The following is a 26,782-nucleotide window of genomic DNA, read 5'->3' on the forward strand; positions in this document are numbered from 1 at the left end:
GTATAAGGAAATAAAATGGCATGGGAAATTTAAAAAAAAAAAAAATATATATAATAGTTTTCTTCATTTTTGATTTGTTTATAAAAAGTTATTAAATGCTGCATATAGCGTTATTGTAACACGAGCATTATATTTAACTCAACCAAACAAGAGAAAACTATGACATATCAATGACATTTCAAACATCCATCGTCCGAGATTGTACTTACGTTTAGTAGCAAATGTATTAACTCGTGCTTAACACTAATCAATAGGTAAACAGGCCCTAAAGCAAGTATGCACGCTCGTAGGGGCCTTATAAGATTAAACTAAATTATTGATTATCTCGGAAATGGAGTTAATTAGAATACCGGTGTATTTGAGAAAGTTACTTAATTTAAGCTCGGGAATGCACCCTTGAAATTAACGGAAATAAAAAAAAAACACGGTGTATATGTTACCGTAAAAACATGTTTTTAGTGAAAACGCTTTTTCCACAGTTAAAACTAGTTTTCCGTGAGCCCTCGGTCGAAACTAGTTTTACCTGGGATTTTTCAGTCAAAACTAGTTATCGCAAAGTCCCTTGGTGAAAACTAATTTTCACTAATTATTCAAAAATGATTTCGGTGAAAACTAGTTTCATTTACTAGACAATGCACATGCACTAAAAATCATTTTCTCTAAGTTTACAAACAGACAGGCAGAGTTACTTTCGCATTTATAGTTAGGATTGTTATTTTTTTTTGTATTTTATACAATCGTGATATAATAAAAAGCTTGTCAGTCGAGTCCCGTGTTTAGGCAACGAAGTTTGCTGAGTTGCCTAAGTTAGGTACGAGATTGAAAAGCTTGACTATATCACTATTGTACTATTGCACTTTTTTTACGAGTCGTCTAAAATAATGCTTTAAATTTGATAAAAAACCTAAACTATTAATGAAAATTGGTGTCTCAGTAGACAAAAAAGTAGTACAAAATACATAAACGCGCGACTCCGCGCGACCGCGACTCGCGACCCTCGCGCCTCGCGCCCGTTTAGTCGTTTCTATGGAAGCGCGGCGGCACGTGATTGGTCAATTTTTTTTTAAGTTGACTACGGCGTATCGAAATGAATCTTATAGTTGAGTTGGGAAGTACGCAATTATAGTTTAATATTCGAAATCTTGATTCAATCATTACAGTCAACGAGTAGAAAAATTACGTTGTATTATACTCAGTGGAGAACAATATCAGATGTGGCTAATCTTCAAATATTAGGTTAGTATCAAAATTTGCTTCCGTTATCTTTCTGTCTCAATACATTTTAGATCAAGCTACTTGGTGTAGATTGGGGTCCATAAAACCACGGGGCAATTGAATTATCGTCTAAATGTTAATTAAACGTCATAATTTTTATAGAAGTTTGACGTTTAGAATAACACTTGCACTGTCTGGGCTGTCAAAATCACTGTCAACTTGTCTTGGTCTGACTCTAACTACGTCTTAAATGCATGTGCCAATTCTTGGGATTAGGTTGCCGGAAGGACCCCAAGGTGAAGGACAGGCTCCCAAGTGGGCCGTGGCAAAATGCCGAAATATTGTTTTGTTTCGTTTGTTTGACAGGAGTGTGGTTTGAATACAACTATCATCTTTAAATCACCATTGAAGTCGTTTAATATGATATGTTAGTTAGAATAAAGTTTGCTACTACGTCATATAGTAAGATTATAAATGCCTCATTGAATTGTGTAATTTATGTTAACCTTAGAATGTCTTAGCATATAATGATTTTACTGTCCTAATCTACAATACTATTAATAGTTTTTGTCTCATTACATATTTATGTAAAGGTACGATAATAGTTATTTGTTTTACGAGGTGGCAAAGTTATTGTTTAACCGCTCGTAGCACGATATTGATATCCGAGCGCGCGAAAGCGCTGGTGTGGTGAAAACTATATATATTACCAAACAAACCTTTTTTCCGCGACATGGTCCGCTTGGAAGTTGTGCGTGAGTATATAATTATATACTTATTCAGGATGACATCTAATTGGACGCATTCCTTCAAGAAGCTGACCTTACCTACCTGTTAATTTATTCAAATGGATTATTTTATTAGTTAACCTATCTTCTGCGTACGGCCCTCGGGTGGTTATTTCGCCACGACATCGGTTACTTCGATGCCGCACAAATTTAACAATATAGTCCATAGTAAACATCTCGATGAACGAAAACCAGTTGAGTCCGTCAGTGGGTAGTCCCGGGTTCGAATCTCAGTAAGGGCATTTATTTAAACAGTGGTGAACACAGACTTGATCCATGGGTGTTTGCTATATAATATATAAACATAAACGTATAAATTTATCTAGGTACGTATGTATCTATATATCTTCGCCTAGTATAAGCCCAAAGTCCAACGAGCTTTGCTTAGTTTGGGGCTAATATTTATATATTATTATTTATTTATTGATGTCTTTCCGTAGCTCGAGACCATGGGGTCCCGGACCTTTGGAAGTCATGCGTGGGGCCGTAGCCAACAGCACAATCCCTTTAAGATAAGTTTAATGTTATGGAATATACCAGCTAGAACCCATTCACGGGTACCCGTAAATCGGTTTCAGCTAGCATAGGAGCTTTTATAAATACAGTGGAGAAGAGTGCCGGTTATGGTGTTGAAGTTTGGCGTGTCAAAAGATTGGGCTATTGCTGAGAGGTCCGGACACCTGCCATAACAATGTTTCTACACATTATCGACGCAGGCGGTGACTTACCGTTTGCTAGAGGGGCCCCTAAAACTTTCGTCGTAAAGAAGACCAAGAGCAACACCGGTGTGAGCAGCTCAGGGGTGTTGAGAGGTGTGCGCCGATTTCTACACAATGGCTGTTAACAGTCTCTGTGCCAACTCGCGTCTTATGCATCTTTCACTTCCACCTAGAGCATATAATTCTAACGACTCCTCTTTGGACGGCTAATGAAGGCAAGCCAGAGCTGAAAGTCCTGCGGGTCCCCTTGATCGGGTCCACTCCGACCGACGAATACACGCCTGAGACGGAGACTCTGACTCTCGGGAGCACTCGGGTCCGTGGGGTCGTTACTCCCCAACAGCTCACATGGGCACACCTTCGCATCGGGCACAGCGGGGCGCAGTTTAATTGTAGGTATAAATTTTTAGTTGTAATTTTTAATAGTTATTTTATTGTAAAATTTCCTTATAATGTGAAATAAAAACTTAAACAAATATTAAATAACAGTTTAAAAACCTAGTTACAAAGACTACCCCAGGTCGTAACATTCGTAACCCGGCTTAAATTAAATTAACTCTATAGTCTTATCTCCTTGAATTCGTCCAATTGCTTAGATGTTATCTTGTATGTCTTGGTAGTACAATAGTACTTAGTCATTGTTGTTATTTGCTTAATACATATTAGAATAGCATGCCTTCTGCTGCAGATTACATTTCACTGTAGATAATGGTATTTCAAACAAAATAACATGGTCGTGATTACGAAATTATCGTCATTACCCAGGACATCGACTTTAAAAGATTTTCAAACGGCAACTAATATAAACTAGACTAACTACCTGCATGATAAAATTATGAGTAATCGTAATTGATCATTAATTTGTCCACATTTAATTGTAGCTATAATGTTCCATGCACGTGTAAGTTTACGGCTTACGCCCATAGAAATAGGATAGTATAGAACGACTGTCAAACTTCGAAAGTGTGACCAAAAATGAAATGCAAGTGTGTGTGTAAATTGTCTATGTGCGAACAAAAGTAGTGATGTCATGTTACAACATATTAATAATCTATCGATGTTTAACTGCTTTATCGACTACGTTTTCAAATGTGTTTGAAAAAGTTGAAAATGATAAAGTTGAAGTTGTTTGAAAATGTGGTCGCAAAGAGTTGACTTACCAAAGAAAATTTGAATTTCGCGCCTTTTCCTGCTGACAAGTTGGGTTGGGTGTGTATACGTTGTGTACAAGTATACGCTGTCTTGTGTTTCCTTGTGTTGGCGGCAAAGCCATGGAAAAGTGTTTAAAATGTAAGTACTGTGTTGGAAAGTGAAGTTTAAATTTATCGCTAAACATGTGCACCTTCAAAAAAGGTATTATAACAATCGTTATTATTTTAAGTCGGTTGTAAAGGTAATATCTTAATGATATCTTGTGAACAACTAAGTCCATACCTACTTATATACCAACAAGTTATCGATACAGTCATATGAACATTTTGTCAAGCCCTAGCGTAAAGTAACAGTTTAGGTTTTTACACAAAATATTCTAAAATATTGACTAATATGATGAAATATTAACACACAATTGAAGAAAAACTTATAATGAACTGTATAAATTGGTTTTTTACACTTTTTATGCTGTTAATTTGATAAAATATCGTTACGAAAATTTCGCTACGAATATCATAATTACCTGTGAAATGAGTATTTTCCTGGGTTTTTTGGACCTGAAACACTACAACCCGGCACACAACATGACACCATCGTCACTAAATTACTTAATATATATTTTTCTTTTTGATTCTCTTATATTTTTCACGTTAAAAAATACGGCAATATGATCTTGGCCGCCTCGGCCGCCTTCGAACTCAAAATTGGTTACGTTTTCTCATATGTAGTCTGCCTCTTTCGCACTTATGGCTTGTTCATATACGTCATGGCTTCCCTTTCGCACACTTCATCTGTCTGTCAAGCGAAGCGACTAACATGTCTCTGCTTACGCCAACACACTTAATGTGTATCTAACTTAAATTAAAACTCCTTAATTTTCATAATACAATGGAATCATTAAGACTAATTACAGTTCTTAACTATATATATTGCAATTCCCCCTTAACACTCTTGCCAGAGATTAATTTTAATCCAATAAAGTGAAAAAAGCAGCACGAGACAGAGCTACCAACCTAATACGTTAATAATTGTTAGTGGAGTACATGCGAGTTGATATTGACTATTGTAGTTTGGTTGCTTGCCATAGTCAATCAGTACTCGGAATTTTCTCAATGACGTATCTCAAGGAAATTACAATCCATTATCTTCTCGACTATTTCGTCTACCCTTTTTCGTAATTCATAACTATTATATCTGCGTACACGTATTGTGCTGGGGCTTGAGATGATGCTTGTTCCTAAGTTTCGTATTCCAAAACGACTGAAAAAATATGATTTTAGTAGAAGTAAATAAAGTAGGCCAGTTCAGAATAAGCATATTGCAAATCGCTTAAAAACATTTAAATATACTGATAATATTGACCAAAAATGATCGTTACGACCTGCATTGCTTACCTTTAAGGCCTTTCTGAATTTAGTGGACATAAGGCTGAAGAGAATTGGATTTATTGCGATGCTAAACCAGCTGTTGATGTCTGTAACTCTATATCCGAGCCCCCACCACTGAAACCCAAGGAGACAAGGGTTTTTAAAGGACAAGTAGATATAACAGTGTCAGACCTAGTTACTCTGGCATGAATAGGTAAATATAACGTAAATATATTTGGCCTTACCTCAGCGGAAGCTCTCAGCTGCTGGACGTCCAGGGCGGCGACCATGACTCGGATGGCGAAGAACGGCAGCCAGCAGATAAGGAATGACAGCGTCATAGCTACTGGAGATAAAACCACGACACTAGGTATAAGTATATAGCCATAAATATCGAGGGCCAAGTATTAAAAATTAAGATATCTAATATAGATACGGTTTTAACACCCCCTGGCACTGACTAAAATAACCGACCTGGTTTCACATTAAGTACATCTCCGAACTTTTTGGTAGTAGAAGAATTGCGCTGCGAAACTTGTAACTTTTTACATGTAATGTTTTGGGATGGGATCTCTTTTTGTAGGCAGTCCTTCTTTTCGGGTACTAATTCTTGTACAGTCACCAATACTATTTGCTCATACCTATACAATACTCATACATACCCCACACTATACTCTTACTTATACAATACTCATACCCATACCGTGTACCTTTACTTTACCTAGTATTTGTAGGAACTGCATAAGTCACTTTGTAATCGCATATATTTATATAGATCATTAAAACGTGACTGATGTTGTAATATTTTTTAGATTGTTTATGGCTTGATAAGCTAAAAACTAATTATGTTTAAAATTTGAAGCTTGTGGATCTGTTAGAAGAGAATCATGATGTGAGTGAATGCGTGTGTCAGTGACAAAACTAAGGAACTTTGACGAGCAATAATTCTTAAACTACAAGTCCAAAGTATTCAAATTGGATGTTATTGGGAATATATCTAACTCATATTATGCCCTATATGTCACTGAAAATTCAGGATTTTATGAAGCTTCCAGCACAAAATTACAGGACCTTGAAAATGATGGTACGGCCGTGCCCCTTTGTTTTGCAAGGAACGATATTGTGTTCAGATGTGGCAACCAGTATGGTGTCCATTTAAAAGCAACCTCTACGCATTTGATTTGTTGATCAAAATAAGAAAGTCATTATACTTGTGTCTGTGTCTGGCTATAAGATTTGAAGAGTTCCCTAGATTCCTCGTGGATCCCATCATCAGAAATATATGTTGCCAAAAATGCTAGTAGTCTAAGTTACAAGTGTAACTGTAACAAATAACTTTTAATCAAAAAGTAATTGATCAACAAATGTTTTATTGCACTATTTAAAAAAGTTTTTAGTAACTTTTAAAAAATTAACGTGGTCATCCTAATAGAAAAAGACAAAAAAGGCTGGGCGATCTAAACGCGATTTTTCATTCTGTAGGTAACAACACCATGTCTTTACAATCTTCACATGCACTTACCTAATAATTTGTTAACTTTGCTTCTAGGATTTCGGTAATTAAAAATCTGATCTCTTGAATAGTCTTTCGGTGTAACATTAACTTTTACTGCGATCATTGTGTATACAAACGTCATAATTAGAAGTGGTATTAGAAACGTTATAATTGCCAGTACTCCGTTCACAACCCTGGATAAAGCGGTCGGAATCGTAAAACATATGGTAGATTGTCGAGTCGTAATTGCAGATACTGTAAATATTTCTGGGACTGTCTCCAAAATTGCTATAAGCCACAGTACAACAATTATTTTGGTTACTCTCCGCCATACTGGAGTTGATTTCAACAACAAAGGGCGCATAATAGCCATGTATCTCTCAATAGACAAGGCGGTTATGGTCAGGATACTGTTGTTCCACGAGCAGACCACACACACGAAATATATTTGGCACGCTAGCTGACCGGAAATGTAGGCATCACTCAGTTTCTCCTGCACCGCCAGTAGAATGCAGAAGGTGACGATCAAGTCCGACACGGCTAAGTTGAATAGGTAATAATTAGTTGCAGTATGCATAGATTTGTCGTAGTAAATGATAACGCACGTAAGCAAATTTCCTACAAGGCTGATCGTAAATATGCAGACCATGGCTATTACGTATATTACCTTGGAGTAAACGTACTCTTTAGGCAATGCTTCTGCTAAAAATTCAGCCCACATTGTATAATTAAACTCGCGGGATGCAGTTGAAAATTGGTTAAACATTATGAGCGATAAGTTTACTCTTTCGGAATTTAAATTCACTAGGTCGCTATTTTTTTTAGTGGCATTTTCCATGCACTCTACTACGCGGTACAATTCCTAGTGAGCTCGATGTGCGGACGGAATTGTTTGATCTAAGCGTTAAACATTAACTTTGTTTGTCCAATGAGGTAAGTATACTCTTAGATTAATTGGATTAGCAAAATAATCGTTTTTAACCGACTTCAATATTTCTAAATTAGGAGGTTCTCAATTTGATTGTATTTTATTGGTTACCTCAGACTCAGAGCTCCGTAATTTTTTTCCGTTTTTTTTTTGTCGTCTCTGTCTGGCCAAACTATCATGCTAGTAGCATGCATGCATTTTTGCGCTTTGGGTACGTTTCAAGTTTCAAGGTATGGATCTTAAGCCATCAAGATTTGAGAAGTTCGACCTCATGGAGTGGGCTCCATCATCAGAACTAGACCGTAACACAAATGTTCCTTCAGGACTTACTTGCTTAACAAACATTACGAAGAGGGAAAATCGCCAAAAGCGAAATATGCGTTGTTAAAGAGTCCCGTTATGGTCATCATCATTAGGTACTTCCACTTCATCAAATAGCACTGTTTTGGATGAAAGTGCTCGGTTTGTTGATGATCATACTAAAATCGATATATGTATGCCTATAAGATTTGAGGAATTCGCTGGATTCATCATGGATCCCATCATTAAAACTGGGTTGAAACAAAAACGGAACCAACCAGGGACTATATGAATTAAAATATATATATTTCCAAATCGTTTCAGAAATGACGTAGCTCTGAGGTAACATACATTCCAAAAAAATACGGTCGAATTGATATAATCTCCTCCTTTTTGGAATTCGCTTAAAAATTGATGGTCTTACATAATATCAGGAATTCTAGGGATTTTCATGACACAGGTACTATAAAGCTTTTGTACGGTGCCCTAGTGAGAAGCAAAGTCGAGTCCACCTCCGCAATCTGGAACCCTTATGAGGCATCTTATGTCTTCTGGAGAGAGTGCAAAAAGCATTCTTACAGTTCCTCTATAAAAAAATGTATGGGTACTGTCCGTTTTTATACCCAACCAAATTTTGCTCCCTCATGGACCAGAATCGAGATCAATCAGCCTCTCAGTGTGATTTGTTTGCAGGCAGGCAGGTAGTTGTGCGTGATGAATGTTTAAGGTTTTGTTAGAAGATAGATGCACGTCCTTGTACTGTACAGTGTGATGTTAGTATCTAGTGTTAAGCAACAATGTTAAGTGAGGGGTAAGCAATAATGTGCCTTCTATAATTGTATTAAGGTGCATCGATTTTATTCGCTACAAATGGTCACCTATTTGGGCCTGCTTGCCATCTGCTCAGTTGGTCCAGTGGTGTGAGGGCTTGACTAACAAGCTTGGGGCACCCGGTTCAATCCCCGCAGCGGGCGAACTTTTTCCATGTTTATTTGTTTATTTTGTGCATTAGTGTTTAGATTTAGAATTTTGGTTGCGGTCATGACGAGAAATCAACAAAAATTAAATTGAACGGACTTGGGCTCGTGACGGCGACTCGGGTAAACATCCTCCGCTGTTCTTGTGAAATGTGATATGGAATATTCATTATACCGAAATTGTTTAAATGTGCAATCTGGAAATCCAACTAGCTGGAGTGATTATATTTTGTTTATATTGTGTGTGCCGATTCAACTACACTAAGGGCTTAACGAAACGCCCTTTTGGTGCACAGCAAATATTGTTATTTGAAGATTGGGCTAGCTAAAAGGACAGGCAGTGGGTAGGCAGCGGCACCCAGTCGACCATCAGACTAAACGCTCCTGGCGTCCAACTAGTTTTAGGATAGTTAAGTTTCATTGTACATAGAGGTTAATAAACGTAGTTTTAACATTTATTGTGCCTTGATTTATGCCCTTGTCAGCCCGTAACAACAGTTTAAAATGTGCTAATTATTTATTTTTAGATGTTAATATTGTAATTTGTGATGAATTGTATATTGTTTTGCATTAAGTAGGCAGTGGTTTGGTATTTTTACCGTGATAATCGGCTACCCTAAGCAGAAAACTAGTATCTCCAAAATTTTCAAAAAACGGTTTTTTTATTTATTTTCAGAATTTTCTGTTTTAGGCGCAACTTTCACTGAAAAAAAAGTGAAATAATGTGTATTTTTTAAAATATTGTCGTTTTAAAATCCACGTATCTTTTTTGAGCTCTGTATTCTACGCTGAATCCAAGTATATCTCCCATTTTTACGCAAAAATCAAGTAACTAAAAAGAGGTAAAATGAATATGAATTGATTATGAAATCTATGTTGGTAGTAAATTATAATTGTTGAATTTTCTATTTAACTAAGCTGTTAATAATGTTTGATTTATAATTTATTTATTTATAATGTTCTTTTGACGATTCAAAAGAGATTGTAAAATCGTACTTGAATAAATGACTTTTTACTTTAACTTTAGATACTTGTAATTCATATAGATGCCTGAGATACATGCTTTTACCGTAGATGTTAACAATTACATTTTTATACATTACGATAGTTAAACGAGTATCTCCTAACATAATATGTAATTATAGGAAAGAAACTAGTCGCATAGTTATAAAGTGTTAGGTATTGAATATGGGGTAGATATAAATTATTATAAATGTACTTGAGGGTGGGTTTAAGCTAGACCGATCAGTCTGGAAATATACATACTACGCACCACTCTTTTATTTATCAGTGGCTGACGAGGATATTATTTAAATCAACATGTCAGTGGGGAAAATTCGAGAGTTTGACGTCCAAAGTGGTAGCTGGAGATCATATTGTGACAGGCTGGAGAGCTACTTTGTCGTCAACGACGTAAAAGATGAGCGGAAATTACCGACATTGATTTCAGTGGTCGGTGAGACAGCTTACGAATTGATGGTAAATTTGTGTAGCCCAAAGAAGCCAGCCGAGATGACCTTTAAAGAGGTAGTAGAGGTAATGGGAAAGCATCTGGAACCAACTCCTTCGGTGCTAGCAGAGCGTTTCAGATTTCGTCAGTACCGACAGGTCAAAGGTCAAACAGTGGCGCAGTACGTGGCGGAGTTAAAAAAGATGGCGCGGTTTTGTGGGTTCGAAGCAACTTTAGACGAAAATATGCGAGACCAGTTTGTGTGCGGACTATCCAGTGATATAATACGACAGCGATTGTTTGCGGAAACTAAAATAAATTTCGCGAAATCAGTGTCATTAGCGTTATCTCTTGAAGCGGCCGAGCGGGATTCGGTAGCGGTCGAAAGGGGAGGCGGCGGTGCAGCCATATGTGGCTTGGCAACAGAGGCCCCTATTGCACAAGTGCATAATGTTCGCTTGGCAGCGGCGGGGTGTATGGCGTGCGGTGATTTTCGTCATGAGCAGGCTCACTGTAAATTTAACAGTTACGTGTGTAGTCGGTGCAATGTAAAGGGGCATTTGCGTCGCATGTGCCCAACCATGACCGACGGGATACGTGGACAGGTATCCGCGTCTAGAGGCAATATTCAGGGTGGCGGTACAAGGACTTCAGCCGGACGTGGCCGAAGCGGAGCCACTCGTTACGGGCCGGGAACAGCGGCCACTCCCGGTGGCAGCGGAGCGCGTGGTGGTCGCGCTAGAAACAGCTGGGGCAACTCACGAGTGCACTGGGTGGTTGAAGATGGGCAGTTGGACCAGGAGGAAATACCGTTCGGGGTAAACGACGGAAGCGAGGAGCCCATTTACCAAATGAGCCTCGACAAATATAGACCGGTAAGGATACAAGTTATGGTTAATAATAAGTTAATGACCTTTGAGATTGATACGGGTACAGCCTTAACATGTATAAGTAAACAGACATATGATACTTTGTTTAAAGATGTACCTTTAGAGCCATGTAATATATCTTTAAAGTTTTATGATGGTACCGTAACGAAACCATTATTAGGTTTTATTGTAGGTAATGTGCAGTACAAAAACATTAATAAAAAATTGAATTTATATGTCCATCAGAGAGGTACGACGAGTTTATTAGGTCGTGAATGGTTAGCCGAATTGGATATTGCAATACCTAAGCTGTCTTCATGCGAAAATGTTCTCACAAATGATGTAATATGTGACGATAAAATATCCGATGTAATTTACAGGCATAAAGAAATATTCGATGGGACCTTGGGTGCGTTCACCGGCGGCCGGGCTCGGCTGCGCGTACGGCCGGACGCGGCGCCCGTATTCTGTCGCGCGCGCCCCCTGCCCTACGCGCTGAGGGGCCGCGTCGACGCTGAGCTCGACGCCATGCTGCGCGCCGACGTCATCGAGCCGGTGGAGCACTCGGACTGGGCCACGCCATTGGTAATTGTAAATAAACCGGACGGATCGTTACGTTTGTGCGCGGATTATAAATCCACTTTGAATCGCGTTTTATTAGTAGACAAATTTCCAATTCCTAAAATTGAAGACCTGTTTTCCCAGCTTAGCGGTAGTAGGTATTTTACTAAGTTAGATTTATCACAAGCCTACAATCAAATTATATTGGAAGATTGTGACTAGCCATATGCCTATTTCGTAATATTGGCCTTGGTTTTATATTAAAACACTGAACTAAAATAATTAAAAACTACAGTACTCTTCGTTTGCATCTTTCAGTCATGATTTCACTCCGTATTCTAACAATTACAACTTGAAGGACACGTTTCCGTATTTTACCACTTGTGATTTCGATTAAATACATGACACTCAGTGAATTTTCATTTATTTATTTATTTTAAAATGCTGCGAAGAATGATAATAATCAATTGAAGTTAACCTAGAATAAATGCATAATTATTGGTGTAATAAAGAACATTGACTTACTAACTTAATAATAAACGTAAAATATTACAATACAGACGTTATTTTCAGAAAACAAAACTATAATACCTGAATTTAAATAATAATGTTAGCATATTCATGCTTGATAGGTTTTGGAACGTTTCATTTTATCATTTTTTTGGTCTACTTAAACTGACTACCAAGCGAATCCTGTCGTTGTGTGCGTAAAAAATGTTGTGTCGCTATTGTGTCGCTATTATGTCGCCGTTATGTCGCCGTTGTGTCGCTATTATGTTGCCGTTGTGTCGCTATTATGTCGCCGTTATGTCACTATTGTGTCGCCATTATGTCGCTATTATGTCGCCGTTATGTCGCTATTATGTCGCCGTTATGTCGCTATTATGTCGCCGTTATGTCGCTATTACGTCGCCGTTATGTCGCTATTATGTCGCCGTTATGTCGCTATTATGTCGCCGTTATGTCGCTAATATGTCGCTATTGTGTCGCCGTTGTGTCGCTATTATGTCGCTAATATGTCGCTATTATGTCGCCGTTATGTCGCTATTATGTCGCCGTTATGTCGCTATTATGTCGCCGTTATGTCGCTATTATGTCGCTATTGTGTCGCCGTTGTGTCGCTATTATGTCGCTAATATGTCGCTATTATGTCGCCGTTATGTCGCTATTGTGTCGCCGTTATGTCGCTGATATGTCGCTATTGTGTCGCCGTTATGTCGCTGATATGTCGCTATTGTGTCGCCATTATGTCGCTATTGTGTCGCCATTATGTCGCTATTGTGTCGCCATTATGTCGCCGTTATGTCGCTATTATGTCGCCGTTGTGTCGCCGTTATGTCGCCGTTGTGTCGCTGTTATGTCGCCAATATGTCGCTATTATATCACTAGACGTCAATATGTCGCTATTATGTCGCTAGTCGCTATTATGTCGCTATTGTGTCGCCGTTGTGTCGCTATTATGTCGCCGTTATGTCGCCGTTGTGTCGCTATTATGTCGCCGTTGTGTCGCTATTATGTCGCCGTTGTGTCGCTATTATGTTGCCGTTATGTCGCTATTATGTCGCCGTTGTGTCGCTATTATGTCGCCGTTGTGTCGCTATTATGTCGCCGTTATGTCGCCGTTGTGTCGCTATTATGTCGCTATTATGTCGCCGTTGTGTCGCTATTATGTCGCCGTTATGTCGCTATTATGTCGCCGTTATGTCGCTATTATGTCGCTAGTCGCCAATATGTCGCTGTTATGTCGCTATTATGTCGCTAGTCGCCGTTATGTCGCCGTTATGTCGCTGTTATGTCGCTACTAAAGTATATAAAAGGGCCGTAAAGTACGGAGGAGATTATTCATTCTTTGACCATCGGACTGGCGGTATCTCTGGCTTTGGGTAAGTAAAGTTTCTCTACTATTCCTTCTATTTGTTTGTGTTTGCTGGGAATTATCCTGGTAAATTTAAACTTGTAAATTGTGTCTATGTTTGGCATTGCGGGGACAATGTTGTCGTAATGCTAAGCTTAGGCTATGGTGGAGATTCTTTACTTCCTTATCTGTGTTACTATATTGTGAGTTTTTTTGTTAGTAAAATCTAATTTTGTTATTTTATTACCTTTCTATGAGGTTAGTTTGTTATTTTATAAAGCCAGATCACTGTTTGGACTAACAGTTTGTCCATCTAAGCAGCTTCTCCCTAACGGTGACAAATTGCAGCTGTTTAGAAGTCTTTTGCTCCAAGTTGAGAGGACTTGGCGTCTCTTCTTTACCAACATAAGAGGCGAGCATACTCTCCTTAGTCTCAAGGTCCAGCTGTTAGATGAATGTGAGGGCATCACGTGCGTGCCATTGAGAGTAATCTCAGCTCACTGAAGTCTGCAGTAATTGAGGCTAGGTCTCGTATTAAATATATTTATATATTTCGGTGCTCTGGCTCATGCTAGTGCTGGTCACGGGAGAGCTTCTGTCATGATTGGTAACAATCACAGATAAAGTTTTAGTCATGGCAGGGTATCCCATGTGACTGGTGCGGGTGTGTGTGCTAGTGCGCTGATTACCTATAGACATGCTAGGGCGGTCTATTCTCATCCACCGTGCCCACGTGGCGATGAGGAGGGGGCCAATCACACAGACACTAGGGTTTGCTATACCTCGGTTTTGTCGGCCGAATGCTTACAGCTTAGACTTAGGGATACACTTGTGTATGTTCCAAATCACTAGATCAATGGTAAGTACGATCTGTGTTCTGGACATACTAGATTAGGGTCTAAGGGTAGGAATAGGGTAGAGTCACACACACTGTTATAGGGTCTCTTAGGTTTGATCTAGAAATTTGATTGGTTGGTGTATATATATATATCTTTCAAAAGGTTCTAATGACGTGAAGCTATGGTTTTATAACGTGTACTAATGATAATATTAGTGAAATACTGGTAATGGGTTTTATTTACCTAAATCTTCCAGACTGTTACTCTGAGTGGAAAGTTGAGGGTTATCTGTAACATCTTATATCTATTTATTTTCATTTCTGGGTTTTTGGTGTAGAGACGAAGTACTGAGTATTACGATCAGGTCCTAAGGTATTTATATATTCAATCCTTAAATATCAAGTTGGGTTTAGGAACACAGACTATTCTGGGATTAAAGAATGGTTTGTTTTAGAGACCCTTTGGCAGGCGAGCGCAGTCCATTGGAATCTTTGAGTGGAATAATACTCACCTTGATAGTTCGATCTCATAAAGTACAGTAATGAGTTAAACTTGTACTTCGTTTATACATTTAAAAGGCCTAGGAATTCAGCCTACTTTTAGCTATGGGGACTGGGATAATGGCTTAGTAGCCTTAGCTTTTGGATATAAAAAGATAAGTAAATGGTGTCTGACGAATACTTATCGCTTCTCTTCGTCAGCCCCTAGATTTGCATAGGGTTGCGAAGCGTTGGTCATAGCCCGTCTGGCTAATAAGATAGGAGTAGGTGGCCCGATTGATATTGCTAATCGGGGTAAGAGTCTTCAGACCTGCATCTAGCATTAGAGGCAGCACGTGTGATCCATTCACACCTCGTTTAGAAGATGATAGGATTGATAGGTAATAATAATTAATCTTAATATAAGTGTGTAAATGGGCTTAACCCAGGAGTGCTGCTTCAATGTTACCCCGAAGACTTAATAGGAGTAGCAGGATTTTACCAAAAATATTTTTATATTTATATAATCATATATGCTGCAATAACTAAATATCTTTCTAATGAATTAATAAAAATATATTTAACATTACATCAAAAATCATTGATAGTTTCTGTAACTTAAGGCTACACTTGTCGTCTACGACCTTGTGCATGTGGGCGGAGCCTATATTCTTTACCACGACACTGCTCATACCTTGTCGATTGTTATATATTTTCATTCTACTTATAAGGTGTCATATTTAATATAGAAAAAGGTTTGGAATAACTTAGTCTTACGGTATTTTGCTGAAGGTTGAATCTTAACATAACATCCTATCGATTATTTCCTCTCAACATAATAAATTATTTAGTATGGTAAATTTCCAAGTCTTAACATCTAGGTAATACTTAATCAGGTAAAAACAGAGTCCAAGATTTAGTTGTTACTCATTAAAGAATCTAGAGTACCGCGGTTCACTTCGAGGGGTCCTAACCTTTAACTAGACGATCACTTGGCCAAATAATTGTTAAGGTAAAATTATTGTAGGGGTAATTTTAAAGGTGGGATTGTTAACGTTTAGGTTCATTATTTTATTAGGTCCGGGGTTTAATAGATGGGGTAGATTTGGGGTGTAGGTAGGGGAAGTTACAAGATGACGGTTCTAGAGATTTAACGGTAATTAATACGCACCGGGGATTGTTCAGGTATAAGCGTTTAGTATATGGCCTCTCGTCTAGCCCGGGTATATTCCAAAGAATCATGAGTAACCTTTTGAAGGATATCCCTAACGTAACTTTTTTTTAGATGACATTTTGATAACTGGGGATACTTTAGATTCACATTTAGGTAGCCTTCGGCAGGTATTAGAAAGGTTAAGTAAAAATGGGCTGAGGATAAAAAAACAAAAGTGTTCCTTTCTGGTACCAGAGGTTAAATACCTGGGATTTGTGATTGATAAAAATGGGGTTAGGGTAGACGAAGACAAAGTTAGGCCAATTTTAACAATGTCTCGACCTAGGAATGTTTCCGAACTTAAGTCGTTTATAGGTATGGTAATTTTTTATGGAAAGTTCATACAAAACCTTAGTGAAATTTTAGCGCCTTTATATGAATTATTAAGGAAACAAAGGAAGTGGACGTGGTCGGTCGAACAGGACAGGGCATTTAATAAGGTTAAAAAAATGTTGAGCGAGGCGCCGGTTTTAGGACATTACGATGCGGATCGGGAACTGGTTGTCACCTGTGACGCGGGACCCTACGGCGTGGGCGCCGTGCTGGCCATGCGCGGGCGCGCGCGCGGGGCGCCCGACACCGTCATCGCCTATGTCTCGCGAGCGCTCACGCCGGCCGAGCGCAACTATAGTCAAATACACAAAGAGGCACTTTCTATTATATTTTCAGTAAGAAAGTTTCACCAATTCCTGTACGGTAGGCGGTTTACGTTGAAGACCGACCACAAGCCACTCGTGAGCATATTTGGACCGGGTAATGGTATACCCAGTATGACTGCGAGCCGGTTGCAGCGTTGGGCCTTGATATTGTCGGCGTACGATTTTGATATAGAATACGTAAAATCGGATGATAACACAGCGGACGCTCTTTCGCGACTCATAGCGGCACACAAGTTGACGGGTTCCGTAGACGAGGACGGTCCGGAACAAACATATTTACATTTTGCGACTGACGCGATGCTTTTGGATTATAATGCGGTAAGTAAAGAAACTCGTAACGACGTATTGCTAGGTAGAATTATTAGTTATATCAGAGACGGCTGGCCCCAAGATACAGACATAAAAGAATTAAAACCCTTTTTCAATCGTAAATCGGAATTATATTCAGAGCTTGATTGCGTCATGTGGGGTCATAGGGTAGTGGTGCCAACGGCATGTCGCGAACGTGTTATGCGAGAGTTGCACGATTCGCACATGGGTATCGTGAAGACTAAGGCGCTGGCGCGTAGCTATGTGTGGTGGCCCGGCCTGGACGAGGCCGTGGAGGCCATGTGCCGCGCTTGCCCCGTGTGTGCCGCGGTGGCAGCGGCGCCCCCGCGCCACGCACCCTGCCCCTGGCCCTACCCCAGTCGTCCTTGGGCTAGGATTCATTTAGATTTCTTAGGTCCAATAGCTGGAGTTAAGTACTTGGTACTTATAGATGCGTATTCTAAATGGATAGAAATAGCAGAAATGTCGAGTACAACGGCTAAAATATTAATTAAAAAACTGCGAGAATACTTTGCTAGGTTCGGCTTGCCTAAACAGATAGTGAGTGATAATGGACCTCCGTTTTCGAGTGAGGAGTTTAGAGCGTTTTGTTCAAATAATAAAATTGAACAATTGTTTTCAGCACCGTACCATCCTGCCTCTAATGGAGCTGCTGAAAATGCGGTCAAATTGTGGAAGCGCGTAATTAAAAAAGCGATAATGCAGAATATTAATACAGAGACGGCCTTAAGTAGATTCCTATTAATGTATCGTAATACCCCTCATAATGCCACGGGCGAGAGTCCAGCTAAGGTTCTTTTAGGTCGAGCGGTGCGTACCCGGTTAGATTGTCTTAAACCTGATCGTGAACAGAGGGTTACCGATCTTCAACGCCGCCAGAGGGAGGCGGCGGGAGGTACGCAGCGAGCATTCGACGTAGGCGATTTGGTATGGTATAGACGGTACAACGTAGGGAACTCACAGGGCAAATGGGAAGCTGGGCAGGTTTTGGAGCGGATAGGGGAAACCGATTATACAATAGCTAGTTCGGTAGGAGTTACACATCGGCATATAAATCAACTAAGAAAACGCGATTCAAATGGTGAAGTCCGGGAGCCTAGACCGCGTAATATGGCATTGAGTTATCCACCGGCTCAGACACCCTTGTTGATCCCAACCGGGGAGGCGTCGAGTTCAGGGTCGGCGGAGAGTGTCGATCGCGAGGTAGACAATCCGCCAGGGGACGCGCGGGTAGATCCGGAATCGAACCCGGAGCTGGCGCAGCGGCCCGACCCAGGTGCCGCCGCTGAGCGCACGCGACCCGATCGCTTGAGACCTATTGTGAACCCCCCTAGACGTTTCGGTTTCGAGGACATCTTTTAGTGATGTTTCTTATTTTATTATCTAAAAAGATTTTCTAATGTTTGCTCATTATGATATATGTAAATGTATTTCTACCTAGTATAAATAATAGATAAATAAGTATAGGTGCGTAACATCAACATCTGTGTACTGTTATAGCTTTGTATTATTCTGCAAACAGGTATACGATCTTTTGTCGTTAAAACAAGTTTTAAGTTCGCCTAGCATATAAGAATTATATGTTCATTCTAATTGTAAGAAACGGTTGTACCTACTGTAAACAATGTTAAGAGTTTAATTTAAAGATATCCCTTGAACACGATTGTAATATGTCCCTGGTATACGCGTGCTATATAAGATGTCGTATCAGCCTTTGTTTATAATTACCATATGCAGGTACCTAATCCAAATGTAAACTCGCTTTAGCCTTAAGGAAAACTGATTAACTTAACCGTATTGTTTTGCACCTGCAATAACAGTCAATATTTATATCCATAGATGTATTAAATAACTTAGTTGTCCTAAGTTAGAAAATAAGGGTGGAGGTGTTAGGTATTGAATATGGGGTAGATATAAATTATTATAAATGTACTTGAGGGTGGGTTTAAGCTAGACCGATCAGTCTGGAAATATACATACTACGCACCACAAGCCGTCTTTTATTTATCATAAAGTACCTTTTTTATTACATTAGGTATATAGGAAACAAGTTTGTTTACATCAAGAAGTAGGCGTTCATTAAGCATTGTTTATTGTAATCGTGTCAAAGTGAAGAGTGAGTTTCAAAGTGAGCAAGGAATAATTATTGTTAATACTATTAATTTTACTCGATTTGTTGACAACAATGCATAAAAGATGCTGGAATGTATCCGATAGGTACATGACAATGGGAAAAACGAATATTGTCTATGTGTTTGGAGAAAGATAACGGGTATTAAATTTTAACTTTGCTAATAATATGTTAAAATAATAACTATACAGTTCAACTATAACTACAACTACACATCAGTTATTACAATCGTAAAACGAGTATCTCCTAACACAATCTGGGATTTAGGTCAGAAATTAGCTACATAGTTATACAGGTACTTTATTTAAAATTATACATAGAAAACAAGTTTGCTTACCAATATTTTTGTCTAACAACATGTAAAAAGTCTGTAAGTGAGTTTTACAAAGAAAAAGTGTCTGTATTATCTACAGTAAAGAAAACAGAATACTAAAATGCATTGGATATACGCCATATAAGAATTACCAATAATATTTCAGCTGTCAAAAAGCATTACAAACGGCAAAGAAAAAGGAAATAATTTACAAAGTAGATTTTGAAACAAATTAGAAACAAACAACGTCTCGTTCGATTTAATTTACCATAAGGGAACTACTTAATCCAGAAATAATGCTAATTTTTTTTTATAAACACACTTATTCGCCAACTGTTATAATACTTTCAAAGAATTTGATTCGTCGAAGTGAATCATTTTAGTCCAATCTTGAGGGGTTCTATTAGTAGTAACCGAAGAGATTTACCCATTACCTTTATTATACCCCTATATATCTATTTTATTTTCATCTATACTTAATCAACACAGATCATATTTTTTTCAGATCGACACGTCTATATAAAAAGTAAGTAGGTAATTACTGACTGGAATGATTTAATCACACTTACTTTGTTACAAGTAAAGTGAATTTAAGTGCGATGACATGATTTTATTTAGAACTATATAGAACCATATAATTTAACGGTCTCCTAGCCGAGACGGTACCCTGCCTACAAAGCAAGAGATCCCAGCTCCCAGGTGGAAATCCCGGTATGGTCAATTATTTGTGTTCATCATGAATATTTGTTCCTGAGTTATGGATGTTATCTGTGTACCTAAGCACGAGTACCTATGTAGGTATTTATCGATTCAAGTACCTATGTGTATCGTCACCTAATACCCATAGCACAAGCTTAAGGGCTAGGTAGGTGGGGCCGGTGTGAGATTGTCCTCAAATATTTATTTTCATGGACTCACGAGCTCTCAGCACGCACCAGCCTCATCTGTCTAATAGGAAAGGGACTGTAAAAAAAAAGGAAAGTTCGGAAGCAGGATCCTGCACTACCCATCCACGAGGATTTAAAACCATAGAAATAGGATAGTATAGAACGACTGTCAAACTTCAAAAGGTCCGCGACAGCCGCTGCAGCCGAAAGACGGAAGCGGCCCCTCATACCCCCCTAACGGGGGGTATCGAACGACATCCAGTCAAACTTCAAAAGTGTGACCAAAAATGAAACGCAAGTGTGTGCGTAAATTGTCTATGTGCGAACAAAAATAGTGATGTCATGTTACAATCTTCTATATTAATAATTCCGTCGAGGTTAACGGTAGACCCGAATGAAATTATACTCAAATGAAAGAGCGTTAAAAAATAAGAGTTTTGAATCGACTACATATATTGGCAAAATTCGGATTATCGCGTATTTTGCAATTAAAAGTGTTAATTTAATGACAAACACAAGACAAAAGGTAAGCCATCTTTAATTTGGAATATGACAGCGACGGGTGCGTTCGGTAACTGTGAACACGTTTGCGACGGCATGTTGGTTGTGGTTGGCACCCAGTGTGCAAGATGCACAAACTTTTTTTAAAGAATGACTATGTATGTCACTGTTTGTAAATGATGTATAAAGTAAGGCGCGGTAAATAAAATTTTCTATGGGAGGACAACCCTTCACGCCTACATTTTTAACCGACTTCAAGATTTCAAAAGAGGAGGTTATCAATTCGGTTGTATGTTTTTTTTTTAATGTTTGTTACTCCATAACTCCGTCATTTCTGAACCGATTTTGAAAATTATTTTATTGTTTGAATTTATATATATACAGATTGGTCCAGTTTTTGTCAAAACTCAGTTCTGATGATGGGATCCATGAGGAATCGAGGGCACTCTTCAAATGTGAAAGGTATACATATAGTGATTTTTGTATTTTCTGTAACAAATCAAGCATTTACATTTAAATAAATGACATTTGATGAAGTGGAACTGCTGATGATGATCAGAATGGAACTCTTCAACGACGCATAGTACACGTTTGGTGATTTCTCCTGTTCGCTGTGTTTGTTAAGTAAATTAAATTTTCAAAACAAATTTTTGTCAAGTTCGAGTTCTGATGATGGGTCCATGAGGAATCGAGTGAACTCTTCAAATATGAAAGGCATACATATAGTGATTTTTGTATTTTCTTTAACAAATCAAGCATTTACATTTAAAACAGTGACATTTGATAAAGTGGAACTGCTGATGATGATCAGAATGGAACTCTTCAATGATGCATAGTTCACGTTTGGCAATTTGTTCTCTTTGCCAAACAGTTAGGTTTTCAAGGCATATTTTTATATTTCTATCCTATTTAGTTTTTTTTAATAATTATCTGGTGCTTTATTTCATGCATGGTGTAAAATAATTTATCTTAAATACAGTCGAATACCCTATTGCGGGTATCTTACCAGTCAACCATAGGGCAAATCTGAAATGTGTCAAGTTGGGTGCAGTGGCAAAAAAAAACATGTTACCTCCTTTTCTACATAATTAGGCGTAGGACGCTGTCTGTTTAATTTCATTGTATGAAATCTAAAATCAACAATAACCGTTCTTTCACCGGTCTCCCTCATTGAAGTCGGTTTTTTTTTCTTAAAAATTATATAGCCGCATTTTTCTATGACTAACTGAGTGTGCCAGAGTTATTATTTTATCCGAGCAAAGCCGGGTTTTCGTCTAGTATATTAATAATCTATCGATGTTTAACTGCTTTATCGACTACTTTTTCAAATGTGTTTGTTTTTATAAAAAATGTTATAGGTATGAGTATTATTAATACTAAGGTACCTGGGTCGAATATGGCCAGCCCGAAAATATGGCCACACCCCTTTACTTTTTACTTTTAGCAATATTTTAGCTGTAACCGCTGTAAAACCTCAACTGCTCACCGATGCAAATTATTGACGACCATAGTGCAATTACAATTAGCCCCAAGACGTAAAAATATTTCTCGTGAAGGAGTTTTATCCTGGACTTCATGAGCAGTTTCATTTCACCAAATACTTTTTAAATTAAAATTGTTAGTTTTTAAATAAAAAAACCGGACAAGTGCGAGTCGGACTCGTCCATCGTGGGTTCCATACAAATGTAACTATTTTTTTGTTTAATTTAGTGTTCTGAGATTTTCCCCTATATTTGTAGTGTAAGATGATACTACTTGCCAAATTTCGTAGTTCTAGGTCAACGGGAAGTGAATTTTTATTCCCTTGAGAGTGACAAAATATACGTTTTTTTGAGGCATACACGGCCGTATCTTTTTTAAACTTAACTTAGAAGTTTGAGGGTTTCACAGCTTCAAGGGACTGTAGACCTGAATATATTTTAATTTCAACTCGATACCTCCTCCTAAGAGATAAAGGGTCTTGACTTGACAGACGGACGGACGGACGGAAAACAAAGTGATCCTGTAAGGGTTCCATTTTTCCTTTTGAGGTACGGAACCCTAAAGATGCTATAAGTATGCTGTTAAGATCTGCGGACTTGAAAGATTTGAGGAAAATGTTTCTTAATAGACCGCGCGCCATATATTTCGTCAGTCATCGCCTCCCGGCTGATACTTTGTCAGATGATATTTTAGATGCTGTTTTAAATAAAAAAAAACCGTCAGCCGGTTGTATCGCGGTGGAAAGACCGTCAGCTGTAAAATGAACATGTAAAAATATGCGCTTTACCACTTTATGATGGCTTTTCATGGCGTTACGCCTGATGAAATGCTACATGCAAAATTTCATGATTTGTTATTGTTATAGCTATTATAAAAAGGTATAGCGCTTATTTTTTACATGTTCATGCGATCAGCTGAGGTTCTTACCACCGCGATATAACCGGCTGACGATTTTTTTTATTAACAATAGCATATGAACTATCATTTGACAAAGTATCAAACGGGAGGCGATGTTTTTTTTTTAGTTTTACGTGTTTCGGTGGCTGCCATTCCTCAACCCACCAACGGAGCGGCAGTTAACGTCCACGAGGGTTCATCATATCTAGCTGTTAACCACTACACGAGTTTTCGGCCGGGAGGCGATTCGTCATGGAAATCTGTTTCTGGCTCGCGGTCTATAAAACATAACTGGCTAAACAAACTTTACGAAGAAGCGATATCGCCAAACATGACAATGCGTGTCGGTGAGGTGTTCCAGTCTGGTCTTCATCAGCAGTTCCACTCCATCAAATGTCACTTTTTTAATGTAAATGCTTGATTAGTTAATGAAAATACAATAATCATTATACATATGCCTAAATTAATTACCTAAAGACAAACAGACAGACGGACATGGCATGGCGAAACTACGAGTAAAAGCGTCCCTAGTTACAGTTACAGTTCTGTTTAGTTACAGAAATTCTAATAAAAAGTACAAATTTTTGTCGCATAATAATGTTGGCACCTCACTGATGATTATTTGGTTCTTGATAGCCCACTATTTTTTCTGAGTAATTCCATAGATCAGCAGCAAGTTTCTTATTTGTGGCCTTTTTAGTCATGTATCTCTCTTTACAATCTATAAAGTACTTTCCAGTGGTAGTGGCAACTTCCTTCGCTATCGCTAAGTATATAATTGTTTGCGCCCCTTCCACAACATTTCTTGAAGAAATCCAACAGAGAGAAGAAAACAAAAACCGTTCAAGTGCACAGGAAGTAGCAGTAATGTTAGTCATAATCACCCCGGGGTGTACGGCGTTCACCGTTACACCTGATCCTCTCAGCTTTCGAGCTAGCTCAACGGTAAACAAAATTATGCACAATTTACTGTTGCTATACGTAAACATGTTCAAATAATAGCCTTTCTTATTTATGTGTTCAAAATTGATCCTTCCAAAAAAGTGTAAGTTTGAACTAACATTTACTATCCGGCTCGCCCCGGTTTTCTTTAGTAGAGGCAGAAGGAGAAGAGTTAAGAGAAATGCCCCGAAGTAATTGACTTGCATTTCTTCGACAATGCCGTCCTCCGTGAAACGATGCCCACAGCCGTTAACTCCTGCGTTGTTGACAAGGACATCCAGTCGCTTCTCCGTATTGTTGATCTCCTCAACGAATCGTCGCACCGACGCAAGGGACGACAAGTCGAGATGCTTATAGAAGACTTCTGAGTTACCCGTCTCTTTAATGATTCGATCACGGGCTGCGAGCGCGTGATGCTCGTTCCGGCAGGCCATGATGACCCGACCTCCACGTTTCGCCAGATCTTTTGCTGTTTCGAACCCTAATCCGCTATTGGCTCCTGTCACTATGATAACTTTGCCCGTCATAGGAATCTTAGACTCGCACGATGTTTTACTTACTAACACAGATAGTTTTATAACAAAAATAATAACTAAAACAAACGCCACAAATAATTCTCCTCCCATCTTGACGACACTGAGCGCACACGAACGTGACGTTAAACGTTGTAAATAAATGACGGCCTGCGTTTCAATTCGTGGTGCCCTGTAAGCAGTCCAGTCTTAGTATCTATTACTAGTCTCACAGTGTCACAGTAAACTGTTCACCTCGTGCATGTCATGACTCTATTATGCATCGCACACTCGGCACACTTCAACGAGATGTGACGTGAATATAGTTATCTTTTTAAGGTTCCGTGATGAACTTGAAACTATTAACCTAGTACGTAGGTACTGATCTTTGTTAAGCGGTTAATGTATTCTATTAATATGTTATTGACCTATATTATACTACCTAAATATGTACTAGATTATACAACTAGGGCATAAAGTGACCGATATCATCCGAAACAATATAGTGGGGATTAAATGGGGCATTTATGCCCAAGTTATTGTATATTCTGATTACGAGGAGAAAATATACAGAAATATGCAAGATTGTAGGTTATTTTACCGTATTTATTAAAGAAAATCGTACTCTGGCTCTGGCTCGCGCAGCGGGATCGGGGGCACGCCGGCCGCCAGCTGCAGCAGTTACCGTTTTTATGGCAGATTTTGGATTTTATTGCTAAGTCAAAACACTTTTTTGACTGATGATTTTACTTTATGATTTAGGGCATAATAAGCAAATTTGTGCCGCTTACACGCGACTTAGATCTCAATTTTTACGATTATACGACTAGGGCATAAGGCGACCACTATCATTCGTGACAATTTATCGCTCCGAGCGTAAGCGAGGACTTATATAGGTCAAGGATAAAATGGGGTATTTATGCTTTAGTTGTACAATCTACTTTTCGCTTCAATTGTGAGGAAATTATACAAAATATGCAATATTTTAGGTTATTTTGCCGTATTTTTCCGAGACTAAAGAAAATCGTAAGATAATCATAGTGTTGTGTTCTAGCCGGTGAGTAAGATTGCCAGAGCTCAACTAGGCTACGGGGTGTTAGGATCGGCAACGCGCATGTAACACCTCTGGAGTTGCACGGTAACCGCTTACGACCAAGCGGGCCGTATCCTTGTTTGCTACCGACATAGTATTAAAAAAAAAATCGTATTCTGGCCGGTCGAGGGCGCGCCGGTCAAGAGCATGGCGGTCAGGGGCAGTTTGTACTTATGGCAGATTTTGGACCTTATAGTTAAGTTGATAAGGGTCATAATAGATGATTTCACATTATGCTCTCGAGCATAATAAGCAATTTTATGCCGCTTACACGTGACATAAATGCCAATTCTACGAGCATGAAAAGTGAAAATAATATTCTAAGCAGGAGCAGGGGGACAGTGAAGGGTGGGTGGAGGATAATTTTCCAACACTGGTAGTCGTTACTAAGTCGGGGCCAGAGGTTAGTTTATCATAATATTATCTTATGAAGTTCATATCAGTAAAGGTCCAATGTTCAGATATGCGACGATGGAGATAAAAACAAGGGAAGCTAATACTGTCAAAAAAGTCAATAAATAAAATCAACTAAGACATCATCAAATAAGTTAAAACCAGTTTTAACTAGTGAATACGCGTAAAGACTCGTCATAGATTACCGCATAAAGATTCACAAAACATTATTCTTGAACAAATAAAAATATGTTTACTGCACTTTTTCAATAAGCGCCACTTGTACCATCGCACTAACCCCGTTAAACCTGGAGTTACCATGGTTACTAGTATAATTTGACACTGGGTTACCGGTTTAACCGGTTAACACCGAGTTAGTGGGATGTTACAAGTGGCGCTAAGTGTTTAAGTAATGGTTTATAGGAATTGTAGGCA

At 38.7% G+C, this 26,782-nt stretch overlaps 3 protein-coding genes across 4 annotated transcripts; 1 reads left to right on the forward strand and 2 right to left on the reverse strand.

Annotated features, from left to right (window-relative positions):
* Positions 1–3,138: 3,138 nt before the first annotated feature.
* Positions 3,139–7,676, reverse strand: LOC133534764 (5-hydroxytryptamine receptor-like). 2 transcript variants are annotated; one of them, XM_061874029.1, is made up of 4 exons: positions 6,764–7,676; positions 5,487–5,587; positions 5,269–5,376; positions 3,139–5,134 (listed from the first exon to the last, which is right to left on the reverse strand). In XM_061874029.1, exons 1-4 carry the CDS (start codon positions 7,572–7,574, stop codon positions 5,063–5,065), a joined length of 1,092 nt encoding a protein of 363 aa, XP_061730013.1. In that variant the 5' UTR covers positions 7,575–7,676; the 3' UTR covers positions 3,139–5,062. The 2 variants fall into 2 exon arrangements, with proteins under 2 accessions (XP_061730013.1, XP_061730012.1); XM_061874028.1 differs by having other exon boundaries at positions 3,139–5,376.
* An 8,980-nt stretch (positions 7,677–16,656) lies between these two features.
* On the forward strand, positions 16,657–18,558 carry LOC133515506 (uncharacterized protein K02A2.6-like). Its single transcript, XM_061848051.1, has one exon. It carries the CDS (start codon positions 16,657–16,659, stop codon positions 18,556–18,558), a length of 1,902 nt encoding a protein of 633 aa, XP_061704035.1.
* A 2,270-nt stretch (positions 18,559–20,828) lies between these two features.
* LOC133534765 (retinol dehydrogenase 12-like) lies at positions 20,829–25,199 on the reverse strand. The gene has a single exon (XM_061874030.1). The coding sequence runs from the start codon at positions 24,973–24,975 to the stop codon at positions 24,016–24,018; it is 960 nt and encodes a 319-aa protein (XP_061730014.1). The 5' UTR covers positions 24,976–25,199; the 3' UTR covers positions 20,829–24,015.
* Positions 25,200–26,782: the final 1,583 nt, after the last annotated feature.

This window comes from Cydia pomonella, chromosome 2, assembly GCF_033807575.1.
Source record: "Cydia pomonella isolate Wapato2018A chromosome 2, ilCydPomo1, whole genome shotgun sequence".
Classification (NCBI taxonomy): domain Eukaryota; kingdom Metazoa; phylum Arthropoda; class Insecta; order Lepidoptera; family Tortricidae; genus Cydia; species Cydia pomonella.